Here is a 24,519-nt window from a genome sequence, read left to right on the forward strand (position 1 = left end):
ACGGGAAACCAGAGTCCCAGCCGCATTAGTCTGGACGTACTCTAGACTGCTAGCTAGCTGCCTTAGTACTGTGTGTGGGGGTGTGGGGGTGGGTGTGAGGGGGGGGGGGGGTTTGTGGGTCAGGGGAGGGGCAGGGAAAGGGAGAGACGGTTTCCGGCAGTGTGGTGTGAGTTGACAGCTTGGAGCTGGCACACATATAAGGTGAACAGACTTTGACAGCAGTACATTCACAGGAAAGAGTGGACAGCTTCACACGTGCGCACACACACGCATGTGCGACACACGCACGCTCCTGCCATATTCAGCTGAAAACTGGAGTACTGAGGATGGAGTGGGTGAGACAGGAGAGAGAGAACGCAGGAGAAGAACAAGTGAAGGAGTTGAGAGGGGGGGACCAGCGTGGAAGATGTAGTGTGAAGAACAGGGAAGAAGCTTAAAGGATGCAGTTCTCACAGGTCATGACCTCTGCGTTGAGAATCACAGTGTTTATTCGCGCGTGTATAGTAGAGAGTGCACACACTTTTGACCAAACGTAATTCAATAGATTATGGTAGATGGTTCAGAATTCACTGGAATGTACTGACTAGAAATCTTTGAACACCAGTGATGTATTTGGGTTGTGCTATGTTAATTTACTGTAAGCTTCTACATCAAAAGAACAGGATATCCTGTTCTTTCTAGTAACGATGATGACGTGTCTTCGTGGGCTGCATTGGCTGAAGGGTGTCTTGTGTGTGTTTCCCTCCATGTGGAAGGGAGACTTCAATCAAGGTTAACAAGGTCACTGTGGTCTCTTTCTCCCTTGAGCAATGGAATTGTCAAGTTTCGATTGTGCATTTCATCCATTCATGTCTGCGTGCATGAGAGCATGCACATACACCCCTCTGTTTGTGTGTCCTCCTGTCCCGCACTCTCTCCGTCGCTTTGGCTGGGTGGGTGTGCGGTTGGCCAGCGCCCCTCCATGACCAAGGGCTCAGGCGTAGTGCTATGGCAAGTCAAGGCAGCTGGAGTTCATGGAGGCGCCCACACTAACCTCCTCACGATGGAGTGGAAAGCATGGGTGTGGTGAGTTAGGCCAAACGTCAGAATGATTTCATGCTGAAACCACATTGCTGCTCTCACCAACAGTGGGAGAAGTGAAATGAAAGCACATGACTGTAAATGACGGGGTTAATTTGGCTTAATTTGCTGTCACGTGGCAGTTCCCTGACCCACCTGTTTCAGTTCACCAAGACCTTGATAATGAACTGGCGGTAATGAGCAGGCTCCAGTACGGAGCCACCCCAGGGCCCCGGCCAGGGGCCGCTGCTGTTTACTGCTTTCCTCTGTCAGGAATACTCCAGAAGGCTCAGTCTGGGTCTGTGCTGGTTTTTAGTATGATCTCCATAGTGAGGAATGCATTAGTCTAAATGGCTGTAACGTTGATGCCTTTAATGGAGAAATGATAAACAAAAGTATCTTTAATATTAAATTCATTTTCTAAGAACTGATTTTAGTTCAGTGCTGAATAATTGATGTATTGCAGTGGTTTCACTAGAAGTCCTGTAGTCACCTGCTGCCATGGAAGTTCCCCTTTGCAATTTGAATTTACAAGTGGACCAAGTGGAAGGTGTAGAAAAGCCTTGCCACTTCATTCAGGGTGGTTGAGTTTTAACGTAAAGCTGAGACTCATTCAAAATGATGCACAAATATTGCGAACAATCAATGTTTGCGTGCGTGTGTGTATGTGTGTGTGTGTGAGGCAGAGCAAGAGAGAGAGAGGGAGGGAGACAGATTGATTTGTGTCAGATAAAGCTTTTGGGTCAGGTATGCGATTAGTTGCATGTCCAGGTGTTTGGGCCCAGTGAGCAGGTGGCTTGAAGGTAGAAGGTCTTTGAACTCACAGCCTTATCACAGAAGTGTGTGTGTGTGTGTGTGTGTGTGTGTGTGTGTGTGTGTGTGTGTGCCACCTTCAAGCGGGTGTGCTGCTCTTTGTCTATGGGCAGTAAATCTCTGCTTCAGCCTGTGAGTGGTGGGGTAAGATGGACACGCTCCCAGCCGCACGCAGTCCTTCCTGACTCGAGCCTCACTTTGAAGATCAGAGGCGGGGTGGGGGTGGGGGTGGGTTGGGTGGGACGTCGAAAGAGGAGGCCTGAGTCAGGGTGGATATTGCGAGTTACATAAACACGTGCACTCTCGCACGCGCACACACACACACACACACACACACACACACACAGACAGAGTGATGTCTAATTCCAGTTGGCAGAACTTCAGTCACATGTAGCTTTCCTTCTTCTGTCGCTTTGAGGGGATGCTCTGACAGGATGCAGGCTTATGGCCAGACAGAAGTGCATGCTGGGTAGTCTCACAGTTTGCCCTTGTTTGTTGGCCCTAGGCACTTGCTTTGAAAATGGCACCAGTGTGTGTCATGCTAGTGCTCTCACTAATTGATCGTGTTGTTAGCAAGATGCCTCATTTGCTTTATGCCACCATCTTCTGGATTTCTTGTACTTAATTCCTCGAGGTCGAACGGCTATTTCTGTTGCTAAGTTTGTGGCCAGTGGTGTGGTAAATGACCAGTGAGGTGGTTTGTGACACTATTTTCCCCCGTGAGAGTAATATCATTTACTTTGATTTATTTAGTTAATACCTGACTGCTTTGTTAATGCGCAAGCACTGATCTGAAAGAGCACACAGACTAGAGGATATGAGATTTCCAAACAAAAATATTCCATACACATCCTATTGTGCATTTTTTTTAAAAACTTTGTGCGTGTGTGTGTGTGTTTATCTGCCTCTCAGTAGCTCAGTATTTGTTTCTGTATCCACTTTTCCACTGTCCTGGCTACCCCAGCGTCTCCCATGAACATGGCTCCCTGTGGCTGTGCAGTGCTGAGCTGGCCTCATTGAGGTCACTGCTTTGCTAACCTGTGGGCCGGTCAGCCAGCATCCCTAAGCCTGCACGGAGCCGGAGCCTTGCGCCCATCCCGGGCTCCACCTGTCTGCAGCCGTGGGGACGAGAGGGCGTGCTCCCACCGAGCCATTTCTATGCGCAGCGCTGGAATGGGTCACTTCGAGAGGTTTCGGCGTTTCTGCCCTCACACAGAGCTGGAGAAGCACGTGTGCATGCGTGTGCGGGACCACGTGAACCGGACAGACGGTGACGAGCTTCTGGTCATGGGAAACTTCAAAGTGCAAATAAACTGGACCAGATGCACAGACTGCCAGGCTGCTGCCCCGTTCGCAAGAGTGCAGGCACGTGTGTGTGTGTGTGTGTGTGTGTGTGTGTGTGTGTGTGTGTGTGTGTGCACTGTACTGTACTGACTCATGCCTTGTTCATACGTGTGTAGGCACATGCACACATGCTTTGTTTTCCATGATTCAAGTAAATATTTTTTCACTTTATGTCTTTGTGTCCATATCTGTGTGTGTGTGTGTGTGTGTGTGTGCGTGTGTGTGTGTGTGTGTGTGTGTGTGTGTGTGTGTGTGAAGACCAGGCCTTGAATCCAGGGCTTTGGGTAAAGCTTTCCCCCTAGCACAAATGCAGTCACCTTGGCCATGTGTTTAGCATTCTGCCCTGGTGTTTCCCACTGTAGTGCAGCGCTCAGCTTAGTCTTTCCTCTCCTCTCTTTCACTCAACTGATGCTGCATATCACACTGGATTGACTATTAGTTGAGCCCTGATTGTCTATTGATTCACTGTCAGAGCAACTTTAAGGTGTGTTTGTGTGTGTGTGTGTGTGTGTGTGTGTGTGTGTGTGTGTGTGTGTGTGTGTGTGTGTGTGTGTGTATGTGTGAGAGAGAGAGAGAGAGAGAGAGAGGGAGAGAGAGCTCGATCAGTGATGGTTCTATTGACTAAGCTGTTGCAGTAGTAGTAGTGTTCTTGCCACACTAAACGTTGATCTGTCCTGTGCAAACATCTATTTGTCCGTCCAAAAGCTGCTTTGAACTTTATGTGAACCTGAAAACACTGGAAGCCCACTACAGGTGAGGTGCAGGCTGGCTTCATAAACACACCATGTCTTCATTCTCTCAGCATTAATCTCTCAGCAGGTGCTGGTGTTGGAATGCACTTTAATTCAGTCCTGGCACTAAGAAATCTGAGAGTAGTCTTGGATCCTTTTAGTTTGACTGTAGCCATATTCAACTGCATGACCGCATTCAGGTGCAGGTCCTTTTAAATTCTGGGTGCTTACGGATGTGTTGTGGTACGGAAGGCATTTTTATGTTGTGGTATTGATCCTCATCGATTTTTGCTTCTCGGTGCGTGCGTGCGTGCGTGCGTGTACGTGCATGTGTGCGCGCGCGCGCACGTACTCTCAGTCTGCCGAGACTACAGCTGCTGTCGGAGTAGTGCAACAAACACAAACCGCTGGCAGAAAGGTGTGTGTAATCATGAGCTTCATGTGACGTTTTAGTACACAGCTGTGTCTCACGCGCACAGCGAACCTCGGACTCCTTGTTGCTTCTCTGTGTCCCATACGCCCGCCCACGTGTGCACGCGCTGCTCTCATGAGAGCTGAGCTGTGCCCGTTCCCTCGCGGAGGGCACCAGAAGAGAAGTAGCAGCCCACAGGAAGTGCAGTCTCTACCCAAACAAGGCCTCCCCTTCCCAGATTCCTCCCACACCGACGCCAACGGCCAGGCTGACTCTAACCTGGGTTAAGTCAGACTGACTCTAACCTGGGTTAAGTCAGACTGACTCCTTTTTTTTCCCTCACATGCTTTTTCTCTCCTTATTTATTCTCTTGTTCTTTTTTCTTTCTTCCTCCCATTCTCTTGATTATCAATTTTGTTTTAGTTTTTTTCTGTGTATATTTACGTCACTAGCGAGGGTCCATTTTATATCCAGCTATCTGTCTTTCAGTCTCTTAGTCAGGCTGCTTGTCTGTTCGTCGGTCTGTTTATCTCTGCATGTACTTGTTTATCTGTGTTTTTTTTTTTCCAACCCTGCAGAGCCTTGAAATAAAAAAAATGCTTTCAAGAGCTAAATAATCGGCATCGGGACAGAAGGCAAGAAACGCACAGCAGTAAGAGACAGCGAAGTACGCCTGGTATATCATAGAAAACATTTCAAAAGAGCGGAAAAGCAAGCCAAACACCATCACACAAGCAGGGTGTCGTAATGATTAAGGCGTTAAGTAAAAACAGCAGAACGCTGGAAATCTGTGGTGCTTCGAGTCTTGAACTCATGGAAGGGCACTGAGCTTTTCAGCTGCACGTCCCTTTGTTGCGGGTTCCACGTGTAGAGAAGCTGAATTAGTTGTTTGTTTGTTTTCCTGCCATTTTCTGTGTGGGCCTAAATAAATGGGGAAAATCCCAACGACGAAGGGTGTAGCTTGAAGTATTATTAGAGCTATAGGAGTGGCGATGAGGAGGAAACTTGGTAAAAATAACCTTCTCTGATGCATTCTGTGATAATGTCAAGCATTTTCGAACAGTTAGACAGTGAGATGTAAAAAATAAATAAACTAATAACATCAAATAAACAAAATAACATAAAAACATAATATTGAACTGTTAGTTTTAACACAAATGTAAAAAAAAAATGCAATGAAAAATGTATTTAACACTCTTATTGTCTGTATTGTCTCTGTTTGCTTAAGTAGTTCTGCACTCTGTCTGCAGTGCACTTATTTTAAATGTATCATCTAAATTAATATCCACAGGCAATCGACCGACCACTAGGTCACAACAGAAAATCACAGTGTCTTCCTCAGGCCTGTGGGAATTGTACAGATTTATTGATATAGGTGGGCCAAGAACTGAACTTAGGGACACACCCTTGTGCACTGCGACACACGACCACATGACCACACGTCTCTGGCAGGTCATTTAGAAACCACTCGAAAGCTTGATCTGTCAAGCTTGTGCCACTGCCTGCAATACTATGGCTGGCACAGTCGAAGGCTTTAGACACGGCAGTCTTTCCGTGCCGCAGTGATGTTATTAAATAGCGGCTGAGCATTACCACCTTGGTTTGAGTGTATATTTGCAGTAATTTAATAATGGATCAGGAATATGGCCCACACCCCTCTACTGAGCTGTGATCTCACGTATGGCTTGCCTGATGCATGATAACATTCGAGTCATCTCATTAAAGAACATGCTTGTTCTTGGCTAGCTAAATGACTTAATACATCACGTTTGGTCATGTGATAAATATATTATGGCATGGTTCTTCCCATGGGTGTGAAGTGGTTGTGCAAAATGGGGACTGGAAGTGAAAAGAGTGTGTGTGTGTGGGTGTGTGTTTGGGTGTGTGTGTGTTGGGTGTGTGTTGGGTGTGTATGCGACTGCATTAGTCAGCAGAGCTTTTTAGTGTATTAGGTGGTTTCCTCGAGGTTGACGTTTATCTACACCTTTGGAGGCAATTCCCTTTTGTTGTGGTTTATAAAGAGATGAATATGGAGTACCTTTCAGTAAGACTTCTCTGTATTCGCGCATGTGCACAGTGTGTGTGCGCGCACGCACACACACACACACACACAAACAATCATTTTCATTCTCATTTCTTGTGAAAGAGCTTTTACTACGACCCACCTGAGCGTGAAACAGTTTCTCCGTGGAGCCCTGCTGCCCCTCCCAAAGATTCTTCCCCCTCCTCCAATCAGCCCCTCCCTCGGGTCCAGCACCCTACCAGTCTGATGGCTTCAGCTCTTTCCTGCCTGACACAGATCGTTTAACATTTCATTATTGCAGCCATGCGTGATGCCAGTGTCCAGATGACTTTTGTAACATTCGAAACATCTCTGTTCCCGCGTCATGTGGCGCAGCACTGCTGGTGCGTGGCGAGGGTCGAAACGGCCCTCCCCGCAAGCCCCGCCCACCACGCCACTTTCAGCTTCCTCCATTCTTTGTTTCGAGTGCTATTTATTCGGATGTTTCCCACATTTCCCCTCCGACTGTCTCGCCCCCACGTTGCGTTGCACGCCGACGCATTAAAGCCGTGTCTGCTTTGCAAATGCGTAATGAAAGTAAGGCTTGGTATTTTGTATCTTTTTGTTTGAGCATTGTTCACTGTAGGTGTTGTTTTTCCCGCATGGCGGCTTAAAAGCTCACTTGAGTGGCCCAGCTTCGTAACTCTCCCCTCTGCCACAGTGTGAAGAGGCCGGCGGGAATGGGTGGCATCTGGAACCGCATCGGAGGCAAAAAACAGAAGATGAGCACCCTGGAAAAGTCCAAGCTGGACTGGGATGCCTTCAAAGAGGAGGAGGGCATCACGGACGAACTGGCCATCCACAACCGAGGCAAAGAAGGGTGAGTGTCGCCGTAGACCCACAACGGCCTAGCCTGCAAGGAGCGTGAAGGCCCAGACATCGGGGCTTCATTACTCCAGTCTGTAGGGCTTGGCCAGTAATAATCGGCCCTGGCACCCGAGGCATACCTGGATGCAGGCTGCCGTTCACGCCGCCTGTTCAAAAAGATGTTCACTAGTGTCCAGACTGCATCTCTGTAGACAGCGCTGGTTAATATTGAATTTGGGAGATGTTCATTTAGTCAAAGCAGGACTTATTCGGGGAAGGGGTCAGGCTACAGAGCTATGCTTAAGCGCCTTCTAAAATCCAGCCATGATCATAGGGGCAGTAGAGTTTGACTTTGAAGGCCCTGAGTCAGCATTCTCTGGAGACTTCAAACCAGCAACCCTATCGTTTCCAGCTCTTTACCCATTGCACCACTGCCCCCATTAATTAACACGCACTTTTTTCTGAAGCACTGTTAGAATGCAGGTAACTGTTGGTGTTCTGAGGTCGTCTCTCACTGCGCCTGCTCGTGAGCCCAAGGTCCATCCCGTGTCATCAAAAAGTCTGTTATTTCCTTCTGATGAAATATATAACCTTGACATTGGAGCTTGTGTTATTAATGTATTTTTCTGTAATTGAACAAAATAGATGTCTGCACTCCATTTCGCTGTGAAATTCCATCACATCCTGTTGTAATTATGAAACTCATCTTGGCCGATATGAAGTTTCAGCGTGTATTGGCGGCTTCTGGATGTCAGACCCAGCTGATTTCACTCAGCCTGAAATGGCTTAAGTGATCAGCTTCTGAAGGACCCGGAGATGGAGAGCAGCTTTGCAGGAAAATGCAAATCAGGCAAACTTCAGCCAAACGTTTTAGAGAAGAAAAGGCCTGATTAGGAGGACAGGGGTCAGTTCGAGTTTGACTGCTGCGTGCACAGAAAATGAAGGAAAAGCAGCGTTCAGATTTCTCTTGGACACCTGTGACCCCATCTCTGACAGGAAATGGGCAACCCCCCCCCCCCCCCCCCCCCAACCACTTACAGTCACCTTCAGAATCACCACCAAAGAAAAAAAAATGTTTTTTTTTTCCATGTTGCTTCTTATTAAATTACCACCTTCATTCTGGAACTCTTTAACATTTCAGTGGGTAAAATGATTCAAAGCGAAACAATAATTGTGTGAAAACACATTACAGTTCTCAGTACCCCTGAATTTAGCGCTCCTACCCTTTGCCAAGCTCTGGTTTTTATAACGCTGGAGATGGTGGGAATCATACAGAGTTGTGAGGTCCTTCCTGCATATGAAGTCTCTGCAGATCCTTCTGAACCCTTGGTCTTGGCTGATGCACGCTTCTCTTTGCCCCGTAGGTTTTCAGGGGGCTTTAGCTAAGGGGTCCGTAAACTGATGGTGTGTGAATTTTTTTCTTTGTCCTGTGTGTGTGTGTGTGTGTGTGTGTGTGCGCATGTTTGGAGCTATGCTTTGTATCACTGTCCTTCATGGTAGAGGCAGATATGTTTTGATTGAAAGCCACCGGGTATTTCATAGAGCTTATAATGTGGCCTATCCTGACCAGTTTCCTGGGCCTTTACAAAATGAACAGAACCACATCATCACACATCCACCACTCAAGGAGACTATTTTTGTTTCATCTGGCCATCTCATCTCCAAATAATTGAGTGTCATTGAAAGGTTAAATTTCTGTCTGATTGTCAGTGTTTTTTTACAAAGATCCGTTTTGCTCATCTTTACGGATCCTGCCTGTAATTCTGGAAGGCACCGTATCGGCGGTAGAGAGAGATGAGCTGGGTTATAGTGACACTTTGGGCAGGCGTGTCATACAGAAATGGCAGCGTTATATTAAGCTCTTTGGTAGAGCCCTAAAAATGTCGTAGTTCCTGTGGTACACTGTAGTGCAATGATCATGTTCACATGCCTTTAATTGTGTAGAGTGCTCTGCTGTGAGGCTTAGCAAAGCCTTCTCCAAAATGACATGTTTTCATGTGCGCGCACACACACACACACACACACACACACACTTACTTTGGCTTTGTTTATCTATCATTAAGTTGTTTTCTGGTGTTTGTATAGGGGTGCGTGTGTGTGTGTGCGCATGGAAAGGTGCTCACCTCTATGCATGCAGTAGTGGCGTAACTCAGTCTGTTGCTGTGTGTGTTGTGGATGTGTGAGTGACTTTTCCTCAGCCAGAGCCATGCTGTGTGGGCTGCCACCTGCGCGCACGCACACACACATTACTGTCCCCCACACCTGTAGTTATTCCTCCTGGATACACTTGCTTACACACACCTACAGACAGTTTTCCCCCTCTTATAGAACAGGGAAAACACACTAGGTCCTTGTGATACAGGCTTTTCAGGGTTGAAGTGTGGACGTAAACGCCACGCTTCGTTCCAGAGAAGACGGTGCTTGAATGTTCCAATACCATCACCCTGCCTTGGTAATTGTTATGAAATTGAACATGTGGTGCAATTTTTATACTGAATCAGTTCTAAGGTGCCGGTGTGTATTAAGTGTTTTCTGGTTGATTTTACACAGATCAAAACAGTTCCGGTTTTAGATGGATTCACAGCTGAAGAAAAATGCTTGTACACACACACACACACTTTCTCCTCCCTTTCACCATAAAGACTGAACTTCAAGGGTACAGTTAATAGTCATCATACTTGGTCTTCATATACTCCATTTAGAACCACGATAAGTTTAAAGCAGAAAATCTCATTGTGTGTAAATAGAAAGGCCAGGACAACGGCGTCATCTCCTCGGAGAGCATACAACTGTACTGTGTTCTTCAAATTAGCAGTCTTAACAAATTGGATGGTGTCATTACAGGACATGCAATCTTATTGCTCAAATTGCAGTATAGAACGGACATGTGATATTTAATGTATTACGTTAATTCACAGACTTGGGACATTTGGTATCTTTTTTCCTTAAGCCACAAGCCTGCAAAGCGATGGGCTCTCTCTCTTGCTGACAATCTCTTTATCGCTCTTTGACCTTCTCACTAATTCATGCAGATGCATTGGTATGTAGGGCTAACAAATGTGGATTCGTGTAGTGAATCGTAGTGACATTTTCTTATTGAGTTTTATACCCAGATTTGGCACCTCTTAGGTGAAAGAGATATGAAATATACGCACATTCAACAGACTTTAAGCGCTTACCAGGTTGAGAATAAAGTGTCCCAAGGAGGAATTTATATACCTTTTAATTGTAACCATTGTCATTTTATGAGCTTGCAACATTTCCCACTAATTAAGCTTAGGCATAAAACTATATGCGGTTCATCTCATTCACCCATTATCTCAGATCTCAGAGGACCTGAAGCGTCTTGACGCCCCCCTGCTTCCTTCCTAGGTGTCCATAGTTACCTGTGTGTGTGTGTACACTGTTTATGCATAGGGTCTCTGATCTTTTCCCCCTGGGGCAACCCTTTGTCTCAATCTGGTGATGCATCTGGACTCAGGTGAACCCTGCTGAGACTTGAGGGAGGGGAGCAGGGCTTGTGTTTGGGGCTTACAGGAGTCGATCTTTTCTCCAGCAGCTGCTAATCAACGATGACATCATCTGTGCTCACCAAGAGCCGACGTTAACCCCTTCGGTGCCTGACAAGATGTGTTTGGAAGCCCATGCCGTGCAGAGCAGCTCTCCAGCCTTTTAACGGTTGGTTTGTCTTAGCTGTGAAATGTGTTTTGAGCTCAGTCTCACTAGGCTGTGGTGAAGAGGACCCCAAAATTAAAAACCTGGGCTTGGGGTTAAAAATAAGCTTCTTCCGACAGACCAAATTACAGCCTGTTGCTGTATCTGTGTTTCCCCATCTCTTTGGGATGAATGTGGTTTGGGAAGAGCGCGGAGGGTGTGGCGCCCCACATTGGGCACCCACAGCCCTGGTTTACCCCACAGTGAAGCTGATATCCGAGGCTGCTGCGTAACCCCTTCTACCCTTTGGCCTCCACTCCCGAGGGTCCCACGCAGGGAGAACCGCAGGGAGATGCGTACGACAGACCACAATGCTGCACACCGACGAGGCAAACGCGAAGCAGTTTTGCCACAGATGGCTGGAGTCCAATCCAATCATGGATCAACTTTATTTCATCTCACAGGATGCAGCGCTTACACGTGCTCGCTAAATGTGTTGTATGTTGCCAGGCTCTCCAGCGCAAAACGCACGTTTCACAATCTCGGCGTGCGCAGCTGCGGCAGTCCACCGGGGACTGGCAGAGCCATAATAGAATAGTGAATAAAAACCATCGCCACGCTTTCGTCAAGAGGCTCCCATCTCCATGTGCAAACGCAGCTGCCCCTGCTAGCACTGGCCTCATAGCCTCTATAACAGCATAGCGTAGAGGATCTTCGCGTGGAGCAGGGCCTTGGCTTCGTCTCCAAACCTCTGTCGTTAAATCTCACGTACATAAAAAGTTGCTCCAAAACGCTGACTTGACGTCTACCTCCCGGTTCCTCTTTTCTATTGGTTCTTCGGGATTTTTCTCACAGAGGTTTCAGAAGACAGCATGACAGTGCTTTCCACGTGCCGTGTCAGAATCAGACGTGTTTAGAGTTTAGCTATCTTTTCGCATCGTACTGCAGTGCTCAGCGCAAGGGAATTTTAAAAACTGCCAGCAGAGCTTAAAGTCCTAGTGCCAACTTGTGTAAGCCCCAAAACCGATCTTGAATCCATGTTCAAAGGATGGTTTTACCAATGTTAGCAAAGCCCCCCCCCCCCCCCGACTCCCTGTCAATGAAGTTGTCTCCACGCTCACTGCTGTAGGGAACACAGTAAATTGTTCAGCCCTGCAGGAAGCACCACAGAGGATATGTCATAACGGTGACTAACAGCGGTTGTGCGTTCAGCTTCGCCCCCTTCCAGCCGCACCCAGGGACATAAGAGAAAGGTCGTTATCCGCAGACAAGATGCACTGGAAGTGTCTGCATCACTGTTTTGTCTTTGCGAGAGTGTGTGTGTGTGTGAGAGAGAGAGAGAGAGAGAGAGAGAGAGAGAGAGAGAGAGAGAGAGAGAGAGAGAGAGAGAGAGAGAGAGAGAGAGAGAGAGAGAGAGAGAGAGAGAGAGAGAGAGAGAGAGAGAGAGAGAGAGAGAGTAAATGAGTTAGAGAATGAGTGAGTGAGTGAGTCTGCACACCATGGACATTGTAAGTTCACACACCCATTCAGGTGTTGCATATGGGTATGGTACTGTGTTATGTGTAAACAGCATTAGCTAGTATTTCTGTGCTGATGAAGTCTGTGGGGGTGTGTGCGTTCTGGCTGTTTGCGCAGGTATGTGGAGAGGAAGAACTTCCTTGAGAGAGTGGACCAGCGACAGTTCGAGCTGGAGAAGAGCGTACGTCTCAACAACATGAAGCGATGACAGGAGAGTGGACAGGGTGGATCCAGTAACACCCACACAAAAACATGGACTATAGACGCACACACACACACACACTCTCTCAAACACACACACACTCTTACACACACACGCTCTCAAACACACACACACACACACACACACACCCTCACACTCCCTCTCACACACACACACACACTCTTTGTTCACCTTACATGCTCTCAAGCAGTCCCCGTTTAACTCCCCTGCCTGTGTCCATGTGGCGGTCACCTCTGTTACTGACGGGGTCTGGAGCGTCTGGAGATGGAAGCAGCCAAAGCGACGGTCCTCTTCCTCTAACCTGCAGGGCATTTCCTGCTCTTAATGCCTGTCTATGGGAACTAGAGCCTGGGTTCCCCCTCACCATACGGCTGGAACAGGAGCGAGAAAAGCTAAAGAGTTGACGTCCCACCTTTTTCTTTTTTTGGTTGCTTTACCCTCTAACCCTGCCAACGAGAATGGGGCATCAGTGGTGTAAGAGCATCAGTTTTCATTCCTCAGGCGAACAGACAGCAGATGTCATAATGACACGCTTCTCCGAGTCCCAGACCTTAAGAGCCGTTTCCACACTGAAACCTGCTGTTTGTCTCTGGATTCATGTCGTGTCCCCTTTGAGAGTTTGCATTGTTAAGATTGATCGTGCGGTAATTACATCTCGTGTTGTAAACGGCTATTTTAATGCCCTTTGACATGGAATAAATCAAATCGTTTTGTTTTTTTTGGGTCTGTTTTCTGAAATGAGACACAGCTTGCTGTTAATTGAGGGACTCTCCCATCGACCCACCCCCCCGTGGTCTGTGCCAACATCCGAAGTGCCTCCTTCCTGTTTCTCACATAACATTTCTCACCACTACAACACGTCCATCGCTCTATTCCTCCTCATCTGTCTCGCCCTTAAGAAAAATCCTAAATGTAAGTTGTACATGCTTGGTTTTAGTGTGAGATTACGTATGGTTGACTAGTGTAGCGGGAGCGTACAACACTTTATGCTAATGCATGGGACCATTTTAACTGTAAACAAGATTTAATGCCACAGATTATCAGCCTTTGGTGTATTTGTCTTAATTACAATGAAGCTATAGAGGCATACAATGCAAAGTTACAGTTCTTAATTAACTGGATACATTTAGCTATAATTGCAGATCAGTATAAGTTTCATCCTTATTGCATAGTATTTATGTTTATGTTAGATTTTATGGTTTTGAAGTTTACTGAGAAAATCCTCGTGTCCTCCCTTCAGAGGCTTCTAAGTTAATGAAGATTGTGGCTTTATTTTGGATTCTGATGTCGTCTTATCTTCCCCAAACGTGTTTCGATATCAGCAGGCGCATCAGTACTGTGCTCCTCCTCTCGCCAACCCAGAGCCAATTTGTTTATAAAAGTCTGCCCCCACTACGCCGTCGTTGCGCGTTTCATTTGTTTACTTCTGTGTCCTCAGGCGCCCCGGTTGGAGGGGCGTTCGGTGCCGCTTCTCCTCGTTTCCGTAACGATGAAGCCCGGCGTGCTGCCGGCCGTGCTCCTCGCTCTGCTCCGCGCAGGGAACAGGGAACGCGAGCAGGGAACGCGTGTGCCGTGCGGAAGACGGATGTGACGGGCGGGAGATGCGGCCGCTCGGCCAGCAGGAAGCTCGTCTGGGGACACATCTGCAGGTGGACAGCACTGTACCACATGCCACGTTTAGCCACTTGATCGATGTCTGCTCGGCTCTGCTCAGCATGACCGCAAGCTGCAGCTCAAAATGGCCTCTCGCTGAGGGAAAAGCAATCTGGGCTGGGCTACACACACACACGCACACACACAGAGAGGAGCATATATCATGTACACAACCGCTCAGACACTTGCATACATATCTAAATGCAAAATTCACATATATTAAAGGGCATATCAGACTCACACCTTGCGCTCCCACACCCGCTCACCAGAGAGGGATGTCTTGCTCATCGTTATTCACAGCCTCGCTCTGCCACTCAGGAGCTGACCGTTTTCATTATTCAGACTCTTCCTCACTCCCCTTCGCACGCAGTCACTCAGTCCTCTCTGTAGGGCTGCAACTAATTTCAAGTCATAAGGTTTGTTTTATTAAAAAGAGCAGATTGGTCCCACATCATCATATCTAACATTTTAATACATTATTAAAGCTATAAATCTATTACAGAAATCCAAGATCTGCTTACCTTTCCTCCTTTATATGGATTTATTTATTTTTCCTATGCGAGAGGGTTCATTAGCACATTAGCACAGTTCATTAGCACCTTCCGAGCTGTACCTTCTGCTCTGCTATTATAGACCAACACGCTCTCCTCTACAACACCAGAGAAAGAGATTGGACTTTGGAGGGGTCCGTTATCAAGCATACACATGTGTTGCCATCAAAGGCTTTAGTGGAAAGTGCTCTTCTGCTTTGGTCCTTTGTCAAGCAGCATTTTCCGCAATTTTAGCTTCTTCCATGTTACAAATCTTTAAGCTCAATCCCATAATGTTGCTCGTTTAGAAAGAAATTTGCTGCCGGTAACTTATCATCGGTCAATATCATTGATTAGTTCTTGCACCCCTATCTTTCTCCAACGGTGCTCTCTGTCTCTCCCTCCCCCTTCCTTTCCACAGTCTCCCCTGCCATATCTCCCCGTATACAGGTTCGGATTTTTTTCCCTTCAGCTTTTGTCTACTTGGACGCCGAGTCGGGCCTTCATTTGTGTTCGACACATTGCATTCCCTAATCCGGCCATCTTTGCTTCTTTTTTTTTTCCCTTCCCTTTCAGTGTTCACTCTTCATTCCGGTCTATGGAACAGCATCACGACTTTAGATATAGGAGGGGACGTCTAAATGAGCACACAAGCAGAACTTTGAGCCGGCCTCTCACGACAGCACGGTGTCTTTCTGAATGTGTAACACACAGTTCCTCCTCATTTGCACACGCTCTGCGTATGGTACGTTTGTCAGACAGCACTGGCTGAGAGTATTATTTTGCTTTGGGTGTCTACTCCAGTATCAAAGCGAGGTTATGGGCGTTAGGTGGCTAGCTGGAATTCCTGATGTATATTTGGTATAAGCATCACCCCCAGGCATCTGTGACTGTCTGTCACCAAGTGCAGCGCTTCAAATGAGCGCAAGGTGCTTAGAAATAGCTCTGTAGAGAGGATAATTATAAACAATCGCAGTAAAGAGAGCCTAAAATAACAGCGCAGCAAAATGCTCCATATGCCTCTCACCTTGTGGCTCCTATTGGAAATGGACACTTCAAAGCGCCACTAATGCGTGTCCGTCCCATTAAAGTCGCGGGACAATCACGGAAGTGTTGAAAATGTACAGTGTGTGAGGATGAACCCACAAGCAGGTTTCATTGTAGCAGTCTGGGTGACGTGACCTTGTGTAGTAAGGAATCTCTCCAAAATTGGACTTGAATTCCCGTCCTGCCTCACTCTTGTTTTAAGGAATTCTTGTCAACAAGAGCCATATGTATTTGAGGCTTGTAATTGCATAGTGTCTGCTTCATGCCGTGGCAGCCCAGCTTTGCGAGTTGTGCACCACAACCCACATGTACATGCGCGTCTGAACGAGTCGGAGTAGGCATGGTCGCAGCGCTCCAGGGATCTCAAAAATCCCTGTTCCTGAACGACACCGATTAGTTTCACTTTCCCCGAAGGGTTATCCCCTTTTTTCTCACGCCCACCCTGCCCGCGACAGGCTCCATCTGGAAGGATCGACGTGACACAAAACGAAAACGGATATTCAGAAATGCGGAGGGTCAAGATCGAACCGTTGGCCTTCTTCGCCACGCTCGACTGTAATTAAAAGGCACCTTCAAAACTCAAGGCTGCTGCCAGCAGAAAGCAGCCGTGAAGTAACGTCTCTGGCGAGCGTCCGAGTCCCCTGCTCACGCAGTGGTGTCGCTGGGCCCTAGGGGCTCCGTGCTCTTCTAAAAAGTGGCGATTAAAGAAACTGGGACATGTTGCCAAATTCTATGACTTTCCTTTTGAACTGTTCAGTATGATATAATGTAACACTGACCATCAAAAGGAAGCAATTCGGTGTTTGTCTATTAATCGTAATAAATGTTTGTTTTAGTGTTATATTTTAGGTTCTCTGTTGAAAATGATAGTCTCGGTGACACCTTGCGTATGCAGCCATATTCAGCCAGTAAAGCTGTGATTATAACAAGTGCGTTTTAATGAGTGCTTACATTCTCACACGGGAATGACTTCATTGCGTTTACAGGTGTTTCTTTTCATGTTTCATGCTACATCAATATGCATTTGAAGTGGAACTCCGATCTTGGATATTTCATAAGATAGTTTGTACTTAACCAGATAAGTTAAGCTGCGAATCAAGAATAAAAAGTCAATAAGAGAATAGTTCAGGACCACCTCTGAAAATCCATATTCCGACACAAAATAATTAATTAGCAACAATTTTATTTAAAATAAAACAAACCCCCCACCCCACCCCACCCCCCCCCCCCCCCCCCCCCCCCCCCCCCCCCCCCGATGCTGAGATTTATAGAAAGTATGTATTCTTCTACTGGGGTTTGATGAAAGTGTGTTTGGGTAGTTTTCGAGACAAACAAAACAACAAACAACAAAGAAATCAAGCAACTCCGCACTGCTGATCCTTATTCACGTGCCTTTCGTCGCTCGCAATGTTTTTTTTGTTGTTTTTGTTTCTTTTGCGGATCAGAAGAGAGAAAAAAACAAATCCCAAAGCCCGGCTCGCGTTTACACGAGTCTGTCCCTTTAAACTCGCGTCCATCTCCGTCTCCCTCTCCAAGTGCAGCAGGCTAAAGCTGCTCCGCACAGCCGCAGTGCGAGAAGCGCCTGTTTAAAGCAGCGGCGGACGGAGAGCAGGATCGCGGCTGTCGTACCGAGTCTACGGTCGTTCTGGGGCGCGCCACTGGGAAACGGGGACGGGGCTCGGCTCTCCGAAACCTCCACGCGTGAAGGTGGAGAACTGCGCCGCATTTGATGGGCTTCGACTAGGAGGTCGCCAAATATTCCCAAACGTCTACATCAAACTTCAGCCGTCGTCGACGGGACCGAAAGAGGATCGCGACTTGCAATAGAAAGCATGGAATAGACAGATATAAAAAGGCGTACTGACGCAAATTTGTGTTTGGTGTTTTCGAAAACGTAGAAGAAAGCAGTGTTGTCTCTTAAAAATCTTAGGCAAGCTCCAGTGGACTGAAAAGCACCGCAAGATGTCTGTTCCGGTAAGATGTATTAATTTTATAGACCATTTAGATGACCGCGCAACTGCTCTGCTTTACAGAACTCTCATAATGAAGTTATTTAAGGTAATACCTTCGTACTGCCATAGCGTGCTCTACAGAAACATTTTCCAGCGCTCAAAGATTCGCCTGCTGCCTTGTTTCTTAAAAGTAGCTGTTATATTTCGGTTCGATTTAAACAGAAGCGCACAGTTCAAAATTTCGATGGAAAGATTCTCGACGTCTTGGCGAACCGTCCGCCCGGGACTGGGTGTAGTAACGCGTACGCGGCAGACCAGCCCAGGCCAACTAGGGGACCGGATTGGGTTACCTCTCCAGAGCGATCGCAATGCCTATGCAGCACCGTTCACATTAGACATGTACAAACGGGCCCTGACAGCAACCGAACGAAAAAAGGCCGGACGCCCTTTGTAGCCTACTTTTGACCCAGGAAAGAAAATGCGCTTGGCACTGGAGCTTAGAAGTTGGAAGAAATTAGCCTGCAGGCGGGTCCCATTGGTGTTCATGTTATTGCGCTTTTAATAGACGGTTTATAAAGTAGAGGATGTAGTAACAAAACCAGAAGCATGATTTTTATTTAGTTTTACTTATAAAACCGTGTTTGTGAATAGTGTAATAATGTTTTCAGCTACTAAAACTTATCCCCAGTTGCATGCTTATTTGTGGCAGGCTCACACTGCCACGTCTTCTGATATTAGCCGTTTAAGTGAAGTACAGGGTTATTCTGTAGATTCGGTTCCTTGGGAAAATGTTCACATATGTAGACAGTCTCATTCCAGTAGCTAGTCCCAGCCTGTACAATGTTCCACGTGGTAAAAGTTTTAAGAGATCGTTTTACTGTATCGGGCCAAGATTTAGCTGGCCCTCGGGGAGAGAAAGGTTCAAAGCACCGCGAATTACATAAATAGGGCGGCCCCGGTGGGCTGTGGTAGGAGAGAGAGAACGGTGTGGTTTGGCTTCTGTCTTTTAAAAATAACGCAATGTATCCCAGGTCTCGTTTGTGTAAATATAGAACTTGTTGTTTGAGATTTGTGAAAATAGTATCTGAGCTTGTACATAGTAAGCAGCTCTGTCGACCGCCACCACGATTGAAAACTGTTTCACAGTCACATCTGTGCCTCCATAACCAGGACTCATCAGTGAGGAAGGCTGCCTTTCTTTTGTGTGTATGCCTCGGCAGTGCTCGGTCTTAAACGCAAACCAGACTGCAAAGCTTTCTTGGGGGACCTAGCTTAATCGCGACAGCTGCTCCGGCAGCAAGGCCCGGATGACGGAAATGCGACCTGTCCATCATCTGTGTGTGTTGCACGTCCCGATTACACGGACTGCTAAAGTCTCTGCTCTATCGCATGCTTTCTTTCTTTTATCAGAAAGGCATGCAGCCTATAAAGTGTTCATGCCAGCATGACCCATACAATGGTCCAGTATCACACCTTGGTGCTTACAAATGGAAGGTTGAGGAAGTGAAACGTCCTGTTCTGTGTAGAGATACCATACTGTCATGTGACTCTGACCACCACCGGTTCTTCCTAAATATGGCTTGCGTATACCACCTGCTGCGGGAGCGCAAACATGTGCGTGGGAATGCCACTCGCATGCATGTGTTCACACAGATCCAGGCGCCTACCTCGTCCTATGCGTAAACCCGTCAGCCTGGACGGCGAGCGTGCATACGCGCAGGAGCTGGTGTCTTGGCTTGGCGTGACAGTCGGTGGGGGGGGTCGGGTCCCAGTTTCTCGAGCCCCCTCCGCCCGCCACTGTCTGACTCTGGGTTGGGTTGCCGGAGTTCAGCGGCACGGAAGAGCAGAACGTTCCCTCGCTGCCTCCCTCTCTGCCAGTGGAGATCTCTAGAAGGAGGTTAAATGGGGACTGGCCTGGCCCAGCGGAGCAGCCAGCCCCACGCGCGTCTCTCCGGAGCCTGACATTTGGTGCTTGTCATAGATGATGCTCCACATACATATTAATAATTGTGGCTGCAGTGAAGCTTTGCATTTCAATCATCACATACCCACCCCTGGCTATTTGTGCGGGGTTGCCCTGGCAACAGGAAGCCACGAGCCAGCCTTGAGTCCATGTAGCTCACACATTTTAGAAAGATGTAGCTTACAGTGTATAAGTAATATAATATAGATGCTGGTGTATAATGTAGTGAGGCCTACATAAAGGACTATATGATACTAACCAGGGCAAACAGACCTGCAGAAGGGCTTGCTCCACACTCCCTTTTCTTTAGGTTCTGCCTCTCTCTCTCACACACACACACACACACACACAGTTACTCATCAGTGCCCCCAGTTTGGTGGCCCTCAGCAAATACGGTAGATGCATCTTTATTTATGTTTGATGACTGAGGATTTGTCTTACTTTCCCAAGCACCTGTGCACACGTGCGCACGCGCACACACACACACACACACACACACACACACATTTGCAAAGGAAGCATCATAATCCAGTGGTCAGCTGACACATTCGTCTGTTTGGAGATATGGATATTTGGAGATATCAGCAGATATGGCTGTATTTATGCTTCAAGCCGCTGCAGGTATGGACATTATGAATCTCGATGTGGTTATAAATATTTATATCACCACAGGGCTCTCCACTTCCTCTTTTAGTATACAAGAATATTATGCTGGCTTGTTTTCTGGGCAAAATGAGGCTTAATGCTGTAGAATGTTGGTTGTTTATATATACTATAAATGCAATGTGTCAGAGGTAGTAGACACAAACACACACACATAAGTCCTGCTGCGCATTCCTGCACGAGTCATCCCAAGACAAATCACTCCCTCTGCCGTGTGTGTGTGTGTATTTTGTGCAGAATGGAGCTTGTGTTCATAAGCGCTGTACATGTCTGTGCAAGAGAGATAGAGGTGAATTGATGAAGGAGATGTTGTGTTGCTGGATGTGTGCCTTTCTGCGTGCATGCACACATGATACTGTGGGAGTGACTATGCAAAAGACAAAAGTGTGAAGTTACCGTGGAAATGCCTCAAATTCTTTTGCTGTAAAGTGCTGTGTGTTTGTGTTTGTGTGTGAATGTGTGTATTTCAGTGCTGAATGGGAGGTTCTAGGACAGGGAAAGAATATTTCTGATATAAAAGGACTTTGTGTGTGTGTGTGTGTGTGTGTGTGCGTGTGTGAGTGAGTGAGTGAGTGAGAGAGAGAGACTGTAGTACCAGAGGCTGTAGGCTGGTACCAAAAAAAGATTTCTTTGTCTGGACACTCATTCTCCCTCTCTCTGTCCTTCTCCTGCTTCTTCTTCTTCTTCTTCTTCTTCTTCTTCTTCTTCTTCTTCTTCTTCTTCTCTCTCTCTTTCTCTCTCTCTCTCTCTCTGTCACCATCTTTATCTCACAGACTCTCTGTCTGTTCAGATATTGCCATGCCACTGTTGGCTCCCCAGGTTCTAGTCTTTATGCTATGTCACTTTTTCAAGTATTTTAGTTTCTCTGTGTGTGTGTGTGTGTGTTGCATGCATGTGTTGCTGAGCTGCACTGCTGAGGTGTGTTTTTTGCAGTGAGGTGGTTGTGGAAACAGCTCGCTGTGAAATTTAAGCTCAGTCCTGCCGATTTCAAAACCTGGTGTCATTTTCCTCGCCGTGCCTTGGTCACTCACTCTTTCCAGAGCTGTAGCCAACGCGCACAGGGGCTCTTCCGCTCACCGCAGCGGTCAAACATATTAGAGACACTCTGGATCTCTCTGCAGTGGGCCTGATGGTGTGCCAGTGGATCATGCCGGGCTTTGTAGTGTAGCAGAGACTTCAGAGTGCAAGCTCTGATTGTGACATGGTTGTGTGTGTATGTTTGTGTGTGTGTGTGAGAGAGAGAAAGTGTGTGAGTGTAGTGAATGTCTCCGCTGAGCTGCTAATGAAATGCAGTGTTTTCTGGCCATTTCTTGGTCAGGCTGTGAACTCAGTGTAACCCATTCTATTGTTCCACTGTGCTGTAAATCTCTTCCTCTGCTGCGAGGCTGTTGATGACGTGTGTGTCTCTGTGTATGTGTATATGTGTGCGTGTGTGTCTGTGCATGTGCGTGTGTGTGTGTGATTGGCTGGATTTAGTCAGTGTGTGTACAGACGTTTGCATGCCTTGTTTGCATATTTTGTTTACTGATATGTGTAACAGAGAGGAGCAAGAGAGATTTTGTGTGTGTGTGTTTGTTTGTTAGTGTGTTGACATGTTTGGCTGACGTCTGGTATTGTGCTAAAATTTACCGTATATCCACATTGTGATGCAGCATGAAAGCAGGATCATATGTAAATGTGTGTAAGTGTGTTTGTGTGTATATGTGAGTTTGTGTTGGGGGGAGCTCAGCGTTTGAGAGATCCCGTGTGAACATACGTGTGTGATTGTGCTTCAGGGCCAGAGCCAAACCATGCTATCACAGCGGTGGTAAATCTCTGCAGTGAAGTATGCGGTGGCAGTGTTAACGGCACTCCATTGATTATTCCTGCTCCTCCTTTGATTGGGCTGCGTGTGTGAGGCATGGGGCCAGAGACGGTGGGCCAAGCATTCACTGCCTCACTTACCCCTGAAGTCACTAGTTGACTGGGTAGAGAGAGGGCTGGAGAGAGAGAGAGAGAGAGAGAGAGAGAGAGAGAGAGAGAGAGAGAGAAAAAGGGAGGCAGGTCATATGAGGATTGATCTTCATTTGAAATGCAGAGTGGCTTGGCAGGGAGGTAAGTGAGCAAGCAGGATGGTCATGTGAAGAGAAGGAATGGCGGGGAGAGGGAGAGAGAGAGAGAGAGAGAGAGCGCACAAGGAGTAGCAGACAGAAACATAAAGTGAAAGCTGGCTGAAAGGAGGCCGAGGTCAGGAGATGGAGAGAATGCAGGAAAACGTCAATAAAGAAGGAGCAGCGCTGAAACGAGATGGATCAGAGCAGGAGCGAGAGTAGCGAAGGAGAGGAAGACGAGATGGAGGCAGGACACAGCAGTGAAACGGCCCACCTGGAACGAGCGCTCTTGTGCCCAGCGTACTCTCACAGGTCCGTCTGTAGTGGTGATCTCCACTCTCCGAATGCCAGGAGCGATGGGAGATGAGCGAAGGAAGCACAGCAGGGGGAAACCCGGAAGACAGGACCTGAGAGGTGACGTGATGACTACAAGACGATGACGACCGGGACACGTGACTCCGCCTGCTGTCCAGGCTACGCTCTGTCAGTGGTCCCACCCATTGCCTCTGGAGAGATGGTGCCCTGGCATTGTTTGGCATCGCTACGTCACATCACACCACCTGCTAATCGTCCCCTCTGAATGAGAGCGGGGTTAGTAGTCCCTGCCTCTCATTGGCTCGTGAGCTGCCGTTCAAACACTGGAAGTCTGTATTGGCCTCTAGTCTGAGTGTGTGTGTGATCTTGAGTCTCTAATTTGAGAGTGAGTGTGTCTGAGTGTGAGTGAGTGTGTCTGAGTGTGGGACAAACGCACATTTGTGGAAGGGAGTGAATTAACGACCAGCCCTGTCTGCTGAAATGCTCTGTGGGCTTCAGGCATGACATTGTCTGCTCCTCTTTTAATGATCTGATGAGTGTGTCTTCATTAAGCCCTTAAGTGACTACAGCTCCTGTCCAATCAGCAGTGTGTGCCTGGGTAGGTGTGTGTGTGTGTGTGTGTGTGTGTGTGTGTGTGTGTGTGTGTGTGTGTAAGATATGGGGAAAGGTGTGTGTGTGTGTCCCCTTTACTTGTTGTTCATAATCTGGCTGTGGTAGGGTGAAGCGGTTGCACTTTGCGTTCACTGGTGTATGAAGCCCTGCTAATCCGTGTGAAGGTTAAGTGCATTACATTATAACTGCACCATGCATAATGTATGCACAGATCTGGCACAATTCAATTTCATAATTGATGGATTACAGCACATAAATGGAACATTCCAGACCTTTTTTTCCCCCCGTACAGTTAGCATGCCCGTTGTGATGGAGCTGAATGTTCCCGTTGAAGGCGGAGAGAGGTTTGTGCGGAAGACTTGTGTAATCGTTTTGATAAACGCTGAGGGAGCCATGCATAATTAATGTAATTTATTTCAACCTACGTGGGGATGGATGAGGTGGCCTCTGCTCGCCTTCCGTGATTCAGTATGACCTCCATCATCACCTAGACACACACACACACACACCTAACCACACACACACATGCGCCCACACACACACCCAACCACACACACACACACACATTGCTCTCTTGGAAATGTCTCATTCGGAACCTGTCATGGTTTTCCCTCTTGTTGACCTTTTCTATGATGGGAGGTATATGGAGGTGTGATTGGGAATTTAGAACATGAATGTGTGTGTGTGTATATGTGTTTATATATATATATATATATATATATATATATATATATATATATATATATATATATATATATATATATCTGTGTGTGTGTGTGTGTGAGAATGAGAGCAACGGTGCATGGTAAAGTGCACTAAGCGAGGGAGAATGAGCTGGCAAGAGTCAGCCACAGTGGATGATCATGATTTGTGTCAAAGCTGGGAGAGATCGTTTCCCCCCTCTCGTGAGCACGAGCGGATTACCATCAGAGGTGAAGCTAACCCCACGCCTGGCTCGCCCGTCTTCTCCCGCCAGCGTGCCGACCTTTCCGGCGCTGCCCCTGGGCTTAAGCCAGCGGATATCGGAAGCATTATATGCGTTATTACAGCGGCTCCGTTTGGGAGCGCATC

General features: G+C 47.3%; 2 protein-coding genes across 3 annotated transcripts in view; both read left to right on the forward strand.

Annotated features, from left to right (window-relative positions):
- Positions 1–12,713, forward strand: part of cfdp1 (craniofacial development protein 1) — a 28,099-nt gene extending 15,386 nt beyond the window's left edge. The window contains exons 6-7 of the mRNA XM_027003995.2: positions 7,083–7,241; positions 12,518–12,713. Coding sequence (XP_026859796.2) covers positions 7,083–7,241; positions 12,518–12,608 — 250 coding nt within the window. The 3' untranslated portion in view covers positions 12,609–12,713. The remainder of the gene's footprint in view (positions 1–7,082; positions 7,242–12,517) is intronic.
- A 4,742-nt stretch (positions 12,714–17,455) lies between these two features.
- The window catches only part of bcar1 (BCAR1 scaffold protein, Cas family member), a 60,473-nt gene continuing 53,409 nt past the window's right edge, over positions 17,456–24,519 (forward strand). For both annotated transcript variants that reach the window (XM_027003958.2, XM_027003960.2), the window contains exon 1: positions 17,456–17,827. In XM_027003958.2, coding sequence (XP_026859759.2) covers positions 17,816–17,827 — 12 coding nt within the window. In that variant the 5' untranslated portion in view covers positions 17,456–17,815. The remainder of the gene's footprint in view (positions 17,828–24,519) is intronic.

Source organism: Electrophorus electricus, chromosome 4 (genome assembly GCF_013358815.1).
Source record: "Electrophorus electricus isolate fEleEle1 chromosome 4, fEleEle1.pri, whole genome shotgun sequence".
Lineage (NCBI taxonomy): Eukaryota > Metazoa > Chordata > Actinopteri > Gymnotiformes > Gymnotidae > Electrophorus > Electrophorus electricus.